At 34.7% G+C, this 17297-nt stretch overlaps 2 protein-coding genes across 2 annotated transcripts in view; both read right to left on the reverse strand.

The window, feature by feature from the left end:
* Positions 1-17297, reverse strand: part of LOC113403730 (uncharacterized) — a 135804-nt gene that overhangs the window by 25925 nt on the left and 92582 nt on the right. The gene's annotated exons all lie outside the window — the stretch shown is intronic.
* LOC113403766 (kinesin-like protein Klp61F) lies at positions 1488-16066 on the reverse strand. The gene is made up of 20 exons (XM_064218133.1): positions 15817-16066; positions 14297-14444; positions 13823-13972; positions 13212-13430; positions 12671-12759; positions 10394-10642; positions 9975-10228; positions 9318-9547; positions 8573-8736; positions 8358-8497; positions 7446-7537; positions 6657-7019; positions 6369-6536; positions 5764-6145; positions 5152-5267; positions 4538-4669; positions 3867-4089; positions 3595-3710; positions 2787-2951; positions 1488-2429 (listed from the first exon to the last, which is right to left on the reverse strand). Exons 1-20 carry the CDS (start codon positions 15879-15881, stop codon positions 2310-2312), a joined length of 3585 nt encoding a protein of 1194 aa, XP_064074203.1. The 5' UTR covers positions 15882-16066; the 3' UTR covers positions 1488-2309.

The following is a 17297-nucleotide window of genomic DNA, read 5'->3' on the forward strand; positions in this document are numbered from 1 at the left end:
AGACGGACTTACACAAAGCCCTGCCATGGTATACATGCCTATCAATGGTATATTAACAATTTGATGACCATATTTATGTGGGAGTCGTATAAAATAAAACAATAATTATAGGCTTAAATATTTATTATACTCAAATTATATGTAATCTAAATAAATATTAAATAGGTACGCATAAATGATAGTACCTACCTAAATATAGTTGCATGAAAAAAAGATTAATAAAATTTCAAGTCGTAAAAATATGTACTACAAAATAATGGTGTGTTTCCACTAAAATATGTTTTATTTCCGTGTTCACATTACTGTCACAGAAAAAAAATATCATTACTTCAGGTTGGCAGCCCAAAATTCTTATAATACGTCAAAAGTCAAAGTATATCAACAATAATTAGTCTAGGAGTAGGATTATAAAATAGACCGATGGATATTTTATAGTTAAATAACACTTCCCTAATTAACGTTAAATTTTCTATAAGTTTAATTACTTATTTAAAAAACTACCGAGCATCTGTATTCGCTTTTAATTTTGTAATCGCTATTCTTGCTTAATGTTCTGCCCTTGCGCCTTGCTGTCTATATTTTACTTTGAATACTTTAATAATTATAAGCAGTATATTTGTCCAAAATGGCTTAATTACGCAATCGAACCCTTTGATGTGCTGAAAAAGCCGCCAACCACCTAACAATGGCTGCATGGGTAGAGATAAACAACTTAAATATTTCTGCTACATATATTATGCAATGCAAAAATACTAAACTACTTCTTTCCACTTTAATTTTACTTCCAAAGTTCCGATACAAGGTCGACGTTTAAAGTTTGTATGTTTACTCATACGCCATTGGAATCGACTAATGTTAATTTTAATCTTGCTAAAGTTATTTCTAATAAAATCGATGGAAATTTTAGCCCATGTTCTCTATCTTCATCTGAAAATTATCCCCACGGTCATAGAGCCATGGGGGATTTACTAAGCTGTCCGCTGACAAACAGCGGTCTATTTATAAGAGCTCATTTCTTAGTATAGCAAGTCTAATCTAAATAGTTTTGTATTTTTTTATATAGAAATACTACCAGTGTGCGATAATTAAATCTTATTTTTAAAATTAAGAAAATATATACCCATATAGATATATCTATCAATTGTCTAATTAACAATAAAATTTTTGTGATTGTAATTCTATTTATAGGGTTTCGGGTTAATTAAAGCATTTTGAAGTGTGGGCTCCGTGCGTGTTTCAAACCGACAAAGCACCGCAAGGTTGCGCGTACTGAGTCTGAGCTGTGAATGGTTTTTTTCTTTTGTAATTTATTATTCAAAACCTTCAATTTATTGCTTTTGGTCTTTAGCTTTAGGGCTTTCTGTCTTTGGGCGAAATTTTTATTACTGATAATTTTACTACTGAACAAAATGCTTTTATTATACATGTTGACATACCAAACTACAGGCAGTCCGCAGTAGCTTCTTATAAATTAATATATTTTTGGGAGATTACTTCCTTAAACAAAATGCTTAAATAAAATAATAATAGTTATATATTGAATTTAATAAAACGATACATCCTAGATTAGTAGTGTAGTTTGTACGTTTCATACTAATGACTAAAACTAAATTTCTAATGCCACCTATGAGACGTCTAACACGGTCAGCGGACCGAACGCAACTGAACAATATTGGCTTTGCAACATACATATATAACACAAACAACTGTTATATTAACATATACCTTTTTGCGTGATCTTATTAACATTAGTATGTTATGCTAACGCTATTTTATCACAAATATTCTAAAGATTTGGATAATGGCAGTATGTGGTTTACATTTTAACCAAATTTGTACTTGGACCCTTTCAGCACCAGACTGCAAAGTTGTAGTTCTTCTAAGGTAGAAAGTTAAAAGAAATATTAACGATTATAATTTTAAATATTTAATTGAATACTACATAAATGTATTCACGTCTTAAAACAATCTGTTTCGATTGACTTTAATTCTATAAGTTATAGACGAACCGCTCGCTTGCTTTGGGGAACAGAGGTGTGCTACTTTGCTCTGCAGACTTAACTTCACCTCACTGATGAGAAGTGAAGTTTTTCACATAAATTTATGACCGAGTGCAATGGATTTATAAGAATATAAACCATTCGTAGCGTTATTTTAATATTTTCTATTATAGAAATAATAAAAAAGTTTATGTAAAAATTAAGATTTACAACGGGTAAATAGATTTATTTTTGACATTTTCGTTAGGTAATCTCGTGTCGACTGAGTCATGAGTGGGTCTGGTCCCAACGGATAATCCAGGAAGCTCATCAGCGGGCGTTCCGCTCGAGCAGCGGCGTCTTGTGCGCGGTGGGCGCCGGCAGCTTCGACGGCTTCTTGAACGACATCGAGCGGTTCACGTTCTCCTTGCCTTGTTGATCCTGTTGTCGCTGAGAATTTTCAAATATCAGATTTCATTCGTAGCGGCCATTCTCGACTGGGAATGTCCAAATCCGCAGATGTTACAGTGCTTAAGCGGGCGCACAGAGTTGGGCTATGTGCAAACCTGCTTCGATAACCACCTCATCAGACATTCTACCGTCAAACGGTAATACTTAGACTGACCCGAGATGTTCTCCAGGATGTCGTGTCTTTTAAACTTAAAAGCTACTACACAAATCTAAAATAGTATTATAAATGCGAAACTAACTCTAACAGATAGAGTTCACGCTTAAACGTTTGAACCGATTTAGATTAAATTTGGTTTCGAGATATTTTGAGTGAGGAAATAAGCATTAAATACTTACTTGTCTTAAATAAATATCTGTTTCGGAGGTACATTTCATGATGGAAGGTTTGTGGTTGACCGAGTCAGGAGGGGAGGGAGCTGCGAACACCACGGCGGAGTCTTCGGAAGCGGACGATTCGCTGTCGCTTCGGGCTTCACTTTCATTCTCCACTAAGATGCAGTCCTACACATTCAGATTTTTTATTATTTATAGTATAATAAGTTGCAAACAAGGAGATTAACAGAGACGTTTTATAATTATTTTAGGACATATGAATAGGCAATTCAATAGGCAGTGATCACCTTCTTTTGTAGATAATAGCAAAATATTAATATAATATATTAGCAATATATATGTTTTATTTTATTAAGAAGCCTACATTATATAATAAGGCAAATCTGCTTAATACATATATAAATATAGAGTTATATCATTTGTCAGTAATTATACTGGTTCACTCACTCACTTCAAAGGGACATTGCTATATTAGGTGAAATAAAAACCGTATTGTTGATTTTTATATTAAAATTTTAAGTTTATCAGTTAGAATGAATTATAATACAATCAATTCGATATCCCAAACACTGAGAAGAAAACAAAGTTCATTTATAAATGACAAAAATAAAAAAGGATCTAAAATTGCTCCCTGCGGAACCCACACCAAGAGGTCAGTCACAGAAGACTATTCTTCTGTAGGAACCGTGTTAAGTATCAAGAAATGAAGTACAATAGAAAGAGATCACACACGACGGTCGCATCTCTCGGAGCGTACCGGTGGCCCGGGCTCGAGTGAGCGGCGAGTGTAAAGTAAAGCGTGGGCACTCACGTCGTCGTCGCGGCGGGCGGCGCGCGCGGCGCGGAAGGCGGCCAGCGCGCGCGCGGGCGGCGACGACGCGGCCAGCGCGCGCGGGTAGCGGTACTGCGCGCGCTGCGGGGTGCTGCCTGCGGGGGTACGGTGGTAAAAATGTAAAGTATCACCAATTAACCGTTCAATTTGTTGCTTTAAAAAACCTCTATTACTTTTCTTATCTGAAATTAGTACCGACGTCAAAGGGATCTACAAATTTATGAACTACCTAGTGAGTACTAGTAACTCACCAGTCGGACAGTACACAGCGTACTCCTGATTGAGACACCGACTTTCCAGTTCCTCGAGTCGGGATACCTCCTCTCGCAGTCTGCCGTAGAACTGCTCCACCTCCCGTTGCACGGTGGCCAGGGTCAGGGTCTGGGCGTCGTGATGAGTCTGACAGGTGGTGGTGATATTTGATGCAATTGATGACAACGATGAGAGCTCCTCCTTTGTGGATGTCGTTGTTACCTGAAATTATTTTTATATTATATATTATCGTTCATTTGTTTTTCCGCTGTTTTTTTTCTGGATAAATTTTTCCACTTATCTAGTCACGCGGTAGCGTGTCAAGCCAAGTTCAAGTAAAAGAACTGGCGAGCAGCACCTTGTGTAATATTACACGAACCATTAATATATCCACAACCTATCTCCTATAATACTTCATTGTAAAATTACAATCAATTTCAGACCTTTAATTGTTATTATATAACAAACAGGAAGAACCACTGTTCCATTTATAAGGGTAGATCTTTCATTCAGCTTTATCGGAAAACTCTTTAGCAAGGTTTAACATAGCATGTTTTTATATCAATCCATTTTTACTTTTAAAAGATGACTAGTTTAAAACAAACCTCATCTGGCCAGTATGATAATGGACTATCGTGGATATGTAGGCAATAAAAATGAATAAACTTACATTGACTGCTCCAACAAAGTTATCTAAAGTTCGCTGACACGTCTGCACCATAGATTCGATCATATAATTAGACTCATTCATGAGACAGGTAGCTGATTCTTGTTCCTGTTCTATCAATCCTCTCGATTCATCCTAAAATTTTAAATTAATTATTTACACTATAAAAGAAATAGTTTGGATATTTTATTGAATTCTCGAAATATAAATAGATATTCAAATATATATAACCTATGTACAATTTGTGTATACACTGTACTTATCTGGATAGAGAATATGATTATGACAGTACAGACAGCAAAAAAAAAAGACATTTTTTTTTTAGTTTCAAAATTACTTATAAAAACAAAACTAACATACAAGTTCAGTAATATTTGTTTAGTACCAAAATGGTTAAAACTGGTGTGAAATAGCATTCAAAATGAATTATTTTTAAGGATCCTGTAATGAAAGCTCCTTCTTATCTTATATATAAAACTTTGTACAGTGAAATGAATTTTATTTATTAATACTATTAGTTTCTTATTCGACCATTATTAAACAACAATAAATTGTTTTTGTTATTTTTCATAAACATCAAATGAATACTGTATTGTATATTAAGTGGAGTAAATTACCTCAACATGTGACTGTGTCTGTTCCAGATTTTGTATTAAATCTGTTTTTATAGTCTCTACCACCTTCAGAGCGCCGTCACTCAAACTATTGACATTTGATACCATAACTGCATGATCTGCAATATATACAAGTATTAGATTTGAATACATTAACATTACTTGGACATGAACGTTTATTTTGTGTATCTGTGCACGTCCCTAAATAATCTGCTAAAAACTTAACTAAGCAGGTAAAAAAACAACAATATAAGGGAGTTTTTATCTCGCCGCGTCCATCATCGATGTTCGATCTTCACCCAGCTTCGACACCGAGTTTATTGCTTAATTTGTGTTTATAATTCATATCAAGCTCCACAAAACAACCTGAGGGGAAATCTGCATATGTCAGATGGAATTCTATCTCAATATTATCTAACCTGCAGTGGAGCGGTGTGGGAGAATAAACTCCCGGCCCTTATCTGATGGGAAGACATTTGGCCAGCAGTGTAACATTTACGAGTTTTAATATCCATTTTAATACTCATTAAAATTAAAATTGCCTTAAAATTGCCTAGCAAATGGAAACTGGCAAAATAATGAAATATTATTATAATAAAATGGAATAAAATATACCCTTTTCATAATCTTCTACAAAGACCTTTAAGTCGTTCAAACACTTCTCCAACTCATTCTCTTGTTCTAATAAATCTTCTCCAATTTGGGCCACCACTTCCTGATTAACTTTTAACATACTGTTAAGCTGATCGACACTTTCGGCCGTCCTTTGTTCGAACATAGCCCTTTGATTTTCTATATCTTTAAGTTTCTGATTCATATTCTCCTCTAAGAAGGTTCTCTCAGCAGTAATGTGACGTTCAATGCGTTCCTCTAGAAGCCTTCTTTCCTCTTCTGCCCACTGTTGAAGACGCGATTCGTATTCCGACTTTTCTCTCTCTATGCTCGTCACTTGCTCGGCTAAGTATCTTTCTGTCCGTTCTTTCTCTTCGGTGATTGACTAAAAATTGAAAGAACAATTAAAAAAAATAAATCAAAGTATGCTTTATTCGAGTAGGCTCTTCAAAACACTTGAATAATGATTAAAAGCTAATTCAGTAATTACATATGTGGTTTGTGATATCTTTGGTAATTGTTAGAAAATGATTGAATAATAAATAGAGGCTTATTTGAGGGCGCCGTTTCGTATAAAGAAATAGTGATAGAATGAACTAATCACTGACGTCGATTCGCTGCAGGATGTGCGCGCCCAGCCGCTCGGCTCGACCCTCGCGCGACTGTCGCTGCGCCGCACACGACTGTCGCAGGCGCAGCGCAGACTGCCGCGCGACCGTCGCCAGCGCCCCGCTCGACTGCTGCAGCCGCCCCAGCAGCGACACGCCCGACGATTGCTGACACGGGACAGAGGTCATCAGTCGGCATACTCAATACTATGATACTACTCTACATGACACATTTCTCTCAGTGTAAATATTATCGAGTCATTAAAAGAAATAAAACGATTCAATCACCAGCGATCGTTGGAAATATCCAAATCCCGGAGCCGACACCGGATCAGATCGATCAATGTAAGCATTTTTTTTAAATGTGTGAATATTATTATTAGCATAACGGTCGGCACGAGTCTGCCGGCCCGACTCGCGCCGCACGCTGCGCGTCAGTGGACTCACCCAGTCGTCGAGAAAGCTCGCCATATCGGAGGTCAAGTCGAGGCCGGCGGCCGCCCGCAGGCGCGCCAGCACGCAGGCGGCGAGGCGGGCGAGCGCGGCGCGCAGGCGCGCGGCCCGCGCGCTCGCGGCCTCGTGGAGCCGCGCGCGGGCCGCCTGCGCGCCGCGCGATATCTCGCTGTGCGTGTCGTTTCTCAACGTCGTCATCTGGAAAGTGATATGTGATCATTATTTTTTTTTTACGAGGAAGGAACCTGAAATATACTAAAAATACTATTGTGGAAGCTAGTACACGATGTCGAAGAGAGGGTTCCTTTCTCACCCGTACTAGACCTCGAGCTGACCCCCGTGAATTTTACTAGTATGCGAGTAAAATTCAGCCCCGAGTGTGGCAGTAGATCACCTTACGTCAATTTTCCTTCACAGCTTGATATGCATAATATAGAAAATGAGACTATCCTATATAACGTTCAGAAGTTCCTTGTTAACACTCGTTCGTTCGAAAATAGTTTCTTTTTTTACACTTCTTTTTTCAATGTACTTTCGGTATTTATTTATTTCTCATATACGTAAGAAAAAATATGGTTTTTGAATATCAGCTAAACTAATTTATAATAATATGATTTAGAATACCTTATTCATGGTCTCCATAGCTTGTTGGACCAAATCGTCAAGTCTTTGTTTACTTAGATTTTGCATTTGAGTGCTGTCGTGTGTGTAAGAATCTGTAATAGTAAATAAAATAGAAATATAGTAAGTTGAATAAAAGTATCGTCACGTCCACGACCCTGCGAAATATTGAAACTGAATAGACCGTCCCGGGATTCGGACCTAGGACCTCGTAATCTGTGACGAGAACCTGATGTATGATGTTCATAACGTAAAATAATAAAAAAAGTTATAACATAGGCGGGCGGGCAAATGGGCCACCTGATGGTAGGTGATAGGCAACTGCCTATTGTTGCAAAAATTTTTTATTCTTTACGTCACCATAGTGCCGCCAACCTTGGAGACTAAGAAATTATTATTGTACACTGGCTCACTCAATGCTTGAAACCAGAACCCTACTAACAACCGCGCACACCCCGCCCCGCGCGAAACCTGTTTTTTTTTTCATAAACACCTGCAACCTGCGCCTTGCGTCCCGTGCCCCTCAAATGTTTATTTTCAAGTTGATACTGTCATTGCGTGGCTACAAGGGAGACAGCTGAAAATCAGCAGAGGGATAAAAATCCCTCATAGCCTGAGCTGTCTCCTTTTGACTGCACACAAGTGTCATATTAATTATATTTAATTCTTTTTTCTTTATTATTATGTTGTTTTTATATCCATTTTTGTATATATATTTTTTTCTTTATATGTGTGTATGTCAATAAATGTTTTTTCTTTCTTTCTAATAATATGTATTACTACTTAGCAGTAGAATATATATTTCAACTGATCAGATATAAGTGGATGGTACCTAAACAGACTTGCACAAAGCCCTACCATGAAATTCATACATACCAATGGTAAAAATATTCACTAATCACAACAATATCTTACCCATAGTTGTCTGAACGTCCGCGAGGGCCTGCATGAGGGCCCCGACGAAGTTCTCCGTCCCCCCCGTTAAATTGTTCCTGTGCTGCGCAGATATCTCGCGGTATGTTCGCGTTATATCTAGATTAGTTGATTCCACTGTTCTGGGAAAAATAAAATAAAAAATGAATGCTATGGTTAAATACTTACAGATGCAGACTAGCTTATGATATACATACTTTCTCTTATCAATAGAGTCAAGTAGCTTAGCAGCGTCAGTGGAAGCTGCATCAGCCACCTCCAGCAGCTGTTTGGCTTGCGACGACAGCACCTTCTCAGTCTCCATCTGCTTGCTGACGAGGAACCGCTGCTCTTCATAGTGCATTTTTGTAGTTTTTAACATCTGAAATAAGGTTTTATATCTTAACGTTGTCTACAGATTACTGAGCCAAAAATATAAATAGTATACCAATTATCTTATAAATGTGATTGGGTCGTTTTACTTTCACATCAAATTATGAGTGAGGGAATGAATTGTTAATATGGGCGCATACTGTAATATTTCTACAGTCCGAGGGGCAGGGCAAAAAGCTTTGACATTGAAGTGATGCAACATCATTGGTCGATATTTTGAATAAGTGATGATGATTTTGAATAAATGAATCAATCATTATAAATTGCGGAAAAATGCAGTTTTGTACATCGGCGATTTGACGTCAGAACTTTGTAAGCAAAATTAAAGTGTATATTATTTGTAAAGTGGAATAATATTGTTTTAAATCTAAATCTCGTACTGCATAATATAGCAAAGCTCGTAGCAAATCGCATGAAATATGTAAATCTATCATTTGTTCATAGATACACCTTCCTCAATTGGCATGGCTAGATGAGAATGGCTGAGACGGCCAATTCAATCAGGAGGACATAATCACCAAAGTGATTTATTTAAGCTTCAGCAACATCAGTACAACATTAAGATCTTACATTAGTAGTATTAGCGAGCATATTTTCCGTTGAACACAACTTGCTGACTGTTGAATTCAATTGCTGCTTGTGCTCCTCCAGCGAGCAGTTGAGCTCCTTGAAGACGGATTCCATACGTTCACGTTCCTCCTCCATCGCGCGCTTCTTCAGCAGCAACTCTTGGATTTCCTTGCGTTGTTCTTCTTGTTTAAGCGTCATTTCCGCGAACGTCTCGTTCGCTAAGTATACACCTGAAAAAAAATAGTGAGGATTGAATGTGATATTACAATAACGCCAATAAGTGTAACGCCCAACAAAGGCGAATGAACCAACTGGGTGACAAGTACAAGAAGGCAATAAAGAAAATTTGACTAAAGTCACTCACATTGGCAGTAGGCAAATAAATATCTTTTACACTTACTTTTTATATACATATAATTTATACCTTGTAGTACTCAAATGTATTTTAAACCAGTGAAAAAAATTACAATCGGATTTTTAGTTCCCGAGATTACTTCACACATATTCAAACTAATTTTAACTCTTTATGATATTAATATAGATTCATATTCATAAGAGGAATTTGGAGCTCTGGACGTTGCCACATTTCAGTTATTAGCGAGGAGCAGGCGAAGCCGCGGTATGTTCAGCCAGAATATAAAAAAATACGCAATTTACCGTTCTTTTCTCTAGCTGCGTGTAAATCCCTCTTAAGCCTATCTATCTCTTCGGCGTAGTCTTTCAGGATCGCCTTCTTAGTCATCTTCTGGTTGACTTCCGGTTTGTTCTGGATGTTCTTGGCTCGGTTTGCGTATTCCAGGGTGCTCATAGTCTCCTCGAGGTCCTTGTGGCCGGGCGAGATGGTCGCTATGATGGACGTCTTTGTTCGGCCGCCGAGAGATTCTTGTAAGATTCGTGTTAGTTTTGACTCTCTGAAAGAAGTATATCGCTATTATTGGGCATTGCAAAATTTTTTATGGAGGGTTTAATTCATGATACGAATGATTAATATTATAACCCCCTGATATAGTCAAGGATTTTATAAACTATAGTTTAAAAAGTTCTTGAAGCTGTTTGTAATAAAACATTTTACATACCTATATGGTATATGAGGATGCCTCTCCACGAGGGCCGTGATAACTCTGCCGAGAGTCAACAGCGACTGGTTGATGTTCACACACTCCCTCGCCCTCTCCTTCTTCGCAGGATTATCTGAGCCCGCTTTGCTAATGTTTTCTGAACCAGCCAAATCAACAAGATTCAGCTTCCCGATCTTAACGAGCTCCTCGCCTTCTGGGCTGTTTTCCTTCATATGGATGACTATTGTGAACACAGTGTGCGAGCGGCTGAAATAAATGATAGTTGATATTAAAGTAAAGCAACAGCTTCTAGAGCTAAGGCTCTAAGGCTCCACCTCGTTGATCACTTCGATAGAATCAGTGATAATTTATAGCAATAATTACACGAGACGTAAGGACAAGCTTATAGCGCCAAGTTTCCGACTCCGCAAAGTCAATAAATCCTTTTTGGGGCAAGATATTCATTTCTATAAAAACGATCCACAGATCTTTTTAACTTTGTTAAAACTACATTAATAAAAAATGGATATTATTCAATACAAGTTTATGATAAAAAAAGTATGGAACTAATACTTGTTGACTTCCAGGCAGGATGTATTATATGCATATATATTTGTATGTTTAACTAATATAACTTTGTATTTTAAATGTTGGAAAAGAGTAGCTACTGAGGTTTCTTGCCGGTTTTTCTCGGTAGAATCTACTTTCTGAACAGGAGGTAACATATTTTATAAAATCCTCATCATCGCCGAGCATCGCGAGTAAACTATTAAAGTTAGGACCATGAAATTTGGTGAGTAGGACCGTTTTATTAAGTAGACACTCACTAAGGAAGTCAAATAGGGGTTGAAAATCTGTATGGATGTCTGACATTTTTTAAGTTAGAAACAATAAATTTTGTATTTGACTCCTTTTGGGGAGAGGGTTTTCACATGTGGCAGAATTTTATTGAAATTAGTCACATGTTTTCGTTGAACGCCTGGCACGAATTATAAACACAAATTAAGCAAATGATAATTCAATGGCATATATATTTATTTAGGAAGGCGTGCTCCTTCATTTCAAGTTATCGGCGTTTTATAAACGGGTTTGAAATAGCAATCACCGGGTAAGGTGCACGATCTAACCCCTGGGCCATCTCAGTTCTAGTTATAACAATGTCTTCTCTAATATTAAACACATAATCGGTTAAATCATAATCCAATCCCTTGAGTCGTCGTATTACAGTGGAAGATACGGTAAACTAAAGTTGTTAACTTAAACTAAGATGCTCTCTTTGTGTCAACATATAAAAGAAGGCACAGTATTATTTATATTTCTTCTGAGAATTTATATAGTATTACAAAATGGACCACTTGGGACACTGGAACTGTGCGAAATTAACCATTCCCTATTTCGTCAAAGTGTCACCAACCTTGGACACTGGCTCACTCACCTTTCAAACCAGAGCACAACCACAGTATCGCTGTTTTACAGTACAATATATGATAAAGGGGTGGTAACTACTCAGAGGGGCTCGTACAAAGCCCTATGACCAAGTAAACCACACAAATATGGTAACATTTACTTCAAAATATAAACCAAATCCCAAAGAGATCCTAGCAATACTAATCGCAGATAGATATACAAAACAATGCATTCACTTAACTACTGTTTGTGAATACGTGTGTCAGTCTACAGATACATACATCAAACAAACATTAGTAGTTAACTTACAAGGGAACTTTGTAACAACCGCCACAGTTCCTGCAATATTACCTTCGTTTTATAATTATATAACCACTGCTCAGATATATATGTTAACTAATAATACAAATAATTATAATTACTCCTGACACTGGAAATGGAAAAACATGGGATATAAATGCTAAAATCCCTCTTTTTAGATACTGGCCCATTCAGTCAATAGCCCATACAAAGTATTCATGTCTACAAGTGGCATGTCTTTCAGTAGAATATGATACAGGCAAGCATTGCTTAATTACTCTACATGGAATAACATTAAAAAATATTTTTTCCGTCAAATATGGTATTTTATCCTAGAGAAAAAAAATGCACAGTGATTGTGATGACGATGGTGATGGATACACGTATCCTTCACTCTCGTAATGGGAAATGGGGCTTTAGATGTATTCTGGACTCTAGGGTATTATGAATAATATTATATTTCTAATATTTTGTTTCACTCATTCTAGCTTCATAAGTTAGTTTGTGTAATTATGTTTGCGAATGTCTCAAAGCACCTCACTTAACGCCACTTAGATTGCTCGTACTCTAATTGCATTTGATATTTACCTAGATTGAGCATTCATTAGAGTGGAGGCTACCCTCTTCCGTTCCTGTCCTTGAGCCATGATCTTGTAAACCTCATTCTTGTTATAAACCTGTAGATGAAACATATTGTTAACCAACATTCAAAATTTTAAGTTCTCAGTTCATATTATGTACATGATACATACATACATATATTGTATGTGTTGATTTTGTGCAGTATGAGCTGTATTGAATCTAATATGGGCCCAGCTCTAAGTTTTTATGACCAAAATTTATGACATTAGTATTTTCTTGGAAATAATATAATTGTGATTTAATTAATAAAAAACTATATCAATTACTTCATTAGCTAGTAATTCTGGACAGAATCTACAGTCTTAAGTGTTTATCAGAGTTTAATTGATTTGAAATATATTTAAAGTACTTTTACAATTATTAATGTTTGAATATTGCCATGTTACGGGGCAGTTCTTAACATATCTAACAGGAAACTTCAGACTTAACTCTAAAAAAACCTTTTAAAGGTTTATGTTATTAAATAAAAATATTTTATACTACTTACAGTTATCTCCTCCAAGCCATTCACAATATTGGCACCCTTCCTAGTGACATCTTCATAGATCCTCAACTTGGAGTTGTCTTCTGATGTTGAAAGTAAGTCAAAAAGTTCCTCATTGTACAGCTCTAAGTATGACACTCGGACCGTGTACTCTGTGTTCGATATACGAAGCTCGTCAAAGATCTGGCTGAGTGCACGAGGAATAATACCAGCCAGCGGATCCTGAATTAAAACAGAAAAAAAAGTTTCTTTTTATTTAGTAATATATCCATTTTGTATTATAAATATATCTTAATCTGTCTAAGTACACTATATGAGAAATTACATTGAAGGCAGTACTAATGTTTACAGCATTAATAACAATTTTTGTTAATTAACTCATTGTTGACTACAAGGTAGGTGACACATTAGTAATTTACAGAATGGTTATTATTTCTTACAGTCCCAATATCTATAGGCAGTGGTGACCACTTACCATTAGATGGGTATACTATAAAATAAATAATCTCTTTTAAAAGGTTATAGTTAGTCTGAAATTGTAACAATAATTTATAGAATTTATTTTAATATCATAATGATTTCATAAAAACTAAAAAAATAGAAGATGTCCTCACACTCTGCCAAGTGGTTTCATCAGCAGCAGCCTCACCGACCATGGTATGTGTTTTGCCCGTACCAGTCTGACCATATGCAAAAACAGTGCAGTTGTAACCAGCCAAAACTTCCTCGATCAACGGACTAACTACTTCTTGGTAAATCTCTACCTGGAATTTATTAAAAAAAATAAAATTACAATATAAAAAGTTATTAATCATGTAAATTTGTAGAAAATTACAATAAATAAAATTGTCAATCTATCAATCTACAAAATTTTATAGAAATGAATTACTACTTAATTTTAAAATGACTTATATAGGAAGTAATATTTAAGTACTTTTCAATTACTTCTCAATTGAAACAATAATTTACTTATATTATATAATTACAAATGAAAACTTGTCACTCAAGAGGTAATAAAATACTTGTTAATACCAAAACACAGACTCAATGCTTATAATCTAAATAATAGATAAAATAAAATATGGTACCTGCTTTGATAGGGGAGGGAATGCACGGTCGAAGGTAAATCTCTTAGTGTGCATACTCTGCTGAGATTGACGCACGACCACCTCCCTTCCATTTACCACTTCCACTACACCGAGAGACTTGATGTCGCGCTCCCGTTGGTTCAGAGGCCTGAAATTCAAACATTTTAGAATTATCACACAATATATTACTAACTCAATATCAACGAGGAAATTATAAAAATAATAAAAGAAAATCATTGTGTGGCAAAAGATGCTTTGTATGTAGCTTCATTTTGGCTGGTCTCTGTACACTGTCACCGTATGACAATGAATTAATTAAAATATAAATATAACATTATCCTCCCTCATGTTATAATTCAACATTATAATCATCATCATATCAACACCAACAATTTATACTATGCTAACTCGAAAGTGTGCACACATTCCGCTTATAATTGTTAGCGTAATAAAAATCTATTGATTTAAAAAATTGCCTTTAGTTAGCGTTGTATAAATTTGTAACTTCGTTAATTTTGTATATTTCTTCACGATTTTATTAATACATATAAAATAACATATTTTAAGCAACTTGGCACAAAAAAACGATTTTCACTAAAATTAGAGTTAGCATAGTATAAACTGTAGGTATCGATATCATTAGATCTCACACCTAATCCATTCTCTTTAGAAACTTCTCGGTCAATCATCACTGCATTTTTCATGTTATATTAACAAATATGTTACATAAAAAATTTAAGAAACCTTTTCGTTCCAATATGTTATAGTGACATTTTACAAATCAGAATGAAGAGCCTTATTGTATTAAATAGGGCTTGAATATCATACATTATGACTAAAGTTGAAAGTGACTCAAGTTTTATTAAAGATTTCAATTACATCAGTTAAGTTAAATAAAACAATTTTACTATACATTCAAGTAGGTCCATTCTATTATTTTCAAAATGTAAGATTACTTTTGTAAAATTTTTTAAAAGTTATTGCTTATGAAATAAAGATTACAAAATGAAATAAATTAAAATTAACTTATGTTATATTATTTTCCACCAACTGTATAACATAGTAAATTAAATACAATAAATAAATATTGTAATAGCATTATAATAAACATTAATTATTTCTGCTTGTACTAAAAGTATAGATTATCTAGGTGATTTGAATGAGTCACTAGACCTTTAAAGACACTTGAACTAGTCACTTAAACTTAATAAAACAAGGCATGTTTTAAAGATGTATCAAGTTATGTGAGTTTACTGAAATATCATGAAAGAGGACAAGGATATGAGTCATAATATGATCAATTATAATAAATTAATTGAAAATTTAGATGGTAAACCCAAATATCAAAAGCATAAGCTTATCTTTTCATATTGTTTAGTCAGATTTAAGCTTAATCAATTAGAAGATGCATAAGATTATTTAGTTGTTTATTGATGTAGAAATACATATTTGGTCAATTTATTATGAAGATTTACTAAAGGTGAAATTGTAAATAGATACTTTGTTGGTTTTAAATGTACCTGAGCCTCACGAACACTTGGATATTTTGATTTTTTTCTTTCCTGCATCCTTTTTCGGACGTCATCTTGATATAACACACATACAATTCACTAAAGTTATTTTCACAATTATTACACAAATTTCCTACTAGATACAACAATTATCCTTATAAAACCATTAAAAAAAGCTACAATGATTTGAACTCATCAACAGATATTCGTTAGATGTTTGGGTGAGTCGTTACAAATCTTCGTTCAAGTAAATTCAAATTTTGGCTTTTAAAATGTGTTGCCATAATAAAAAAAAATAACTGTCAAACAATAATCGTCTATCCTTGGATAATTGTTCCAGCAATGAAAACGTAAAATAATAAATGCAAATATGTTTTTTCATATTCAGTTAATTTTATATATTCCATAGTCGCATTTTGTTTAAAGAGTGAATTATTGCGTATTTTTGTTTCTTTTTCACAAAAAGATTAAAAATTGTATATAAAATGTTACATTTTATCAATATTTATGTATTCTAGTCTCGCAAATATAGAATCTATCAGGTTAAAATTTTACAAATATTTTTTGAATATTATTTTTTGAAAATAATGTTAGCCTTTAACATAATTTTCTTCTTCATACATTAGTAATTTTGGCGCGTTTATTACACTTAAAGTGGAATAAGGCCCAGCTCCGGCCTGTGTCATGCGTCGAACATTAAATTTGTTTTTTTTTTTAATAGATAAACAGAAGTTTACAAGATTTAAACAAAAAGCATTTTCAACACGTTTCATATGATTTTTTAATGCATTCTAATCATTTTTCTAGTGGATACGATAACTTTGATCCATATACGATAATTTTACGGCCCTGGGTATGATAGCGGCTTCAGGTAGTGAACACTGACCAGTAATACTGATTTTTACAAAAAAATAGTACTATTAACATTACATTACTTTATCAGTTACAGTGACGTAATGATTTATTTAATATATTTTATAACAGTTTAAAATAAGAGGTAAAGATAAAAAGCTAAAAAGTATCTATATTTGCCGCTTAAAGTTAAAATTTTCAAATTTTCAATTTTCAACAAATAACTCTTTGTTTTGAATTCCAGAGTTCTAGACTGTAATTTTGGCTGCGTTTTAAAAGTCATTAAGTTAGTAGCCATAAATTAATGTTTTTTAAAAGCCCATCATAATTATTTTTAGATATCTTCACGTTAGCATACCAACCGGTTGCCAAAGTTAAAAAGGGCGTTCATTAGTTAGTTGAATTGTAATTATCTATTTTCTTTGTTTCAGTTAAGATAAAATTGGCAACAAATAGAATTAGCATTTTATTGTTTTGATAAGATTTATATATAGTGTTATTTTGATGTCTTTGTTTTCGATACGTAACTGCGTCTTTATTTAGTTCTTTTCAAGACCTGTGTTATCCTGCGGTTTCGATTGTGTGAACGATAAATATGGATTGAATATTTTTATGAATTTTATTAGAAATATTTTGGT

This window comes from Vanessa tameamea, chromosome 20, assembly GCF_037043105.1.
Source record: "Vanessa tameamea isolate UH-Manoa-2023 chromosome 20, ilVanTame1 primary haplotype, whole genome shotgun sequence".
In the NCBI taxonomy this organism is placed as follows: Eukaryota; Metazoa; Arthropoda; class Insecta; order Lepidoptera; family Nymphalidae; genus Vanessa; species Vanessa tameamea.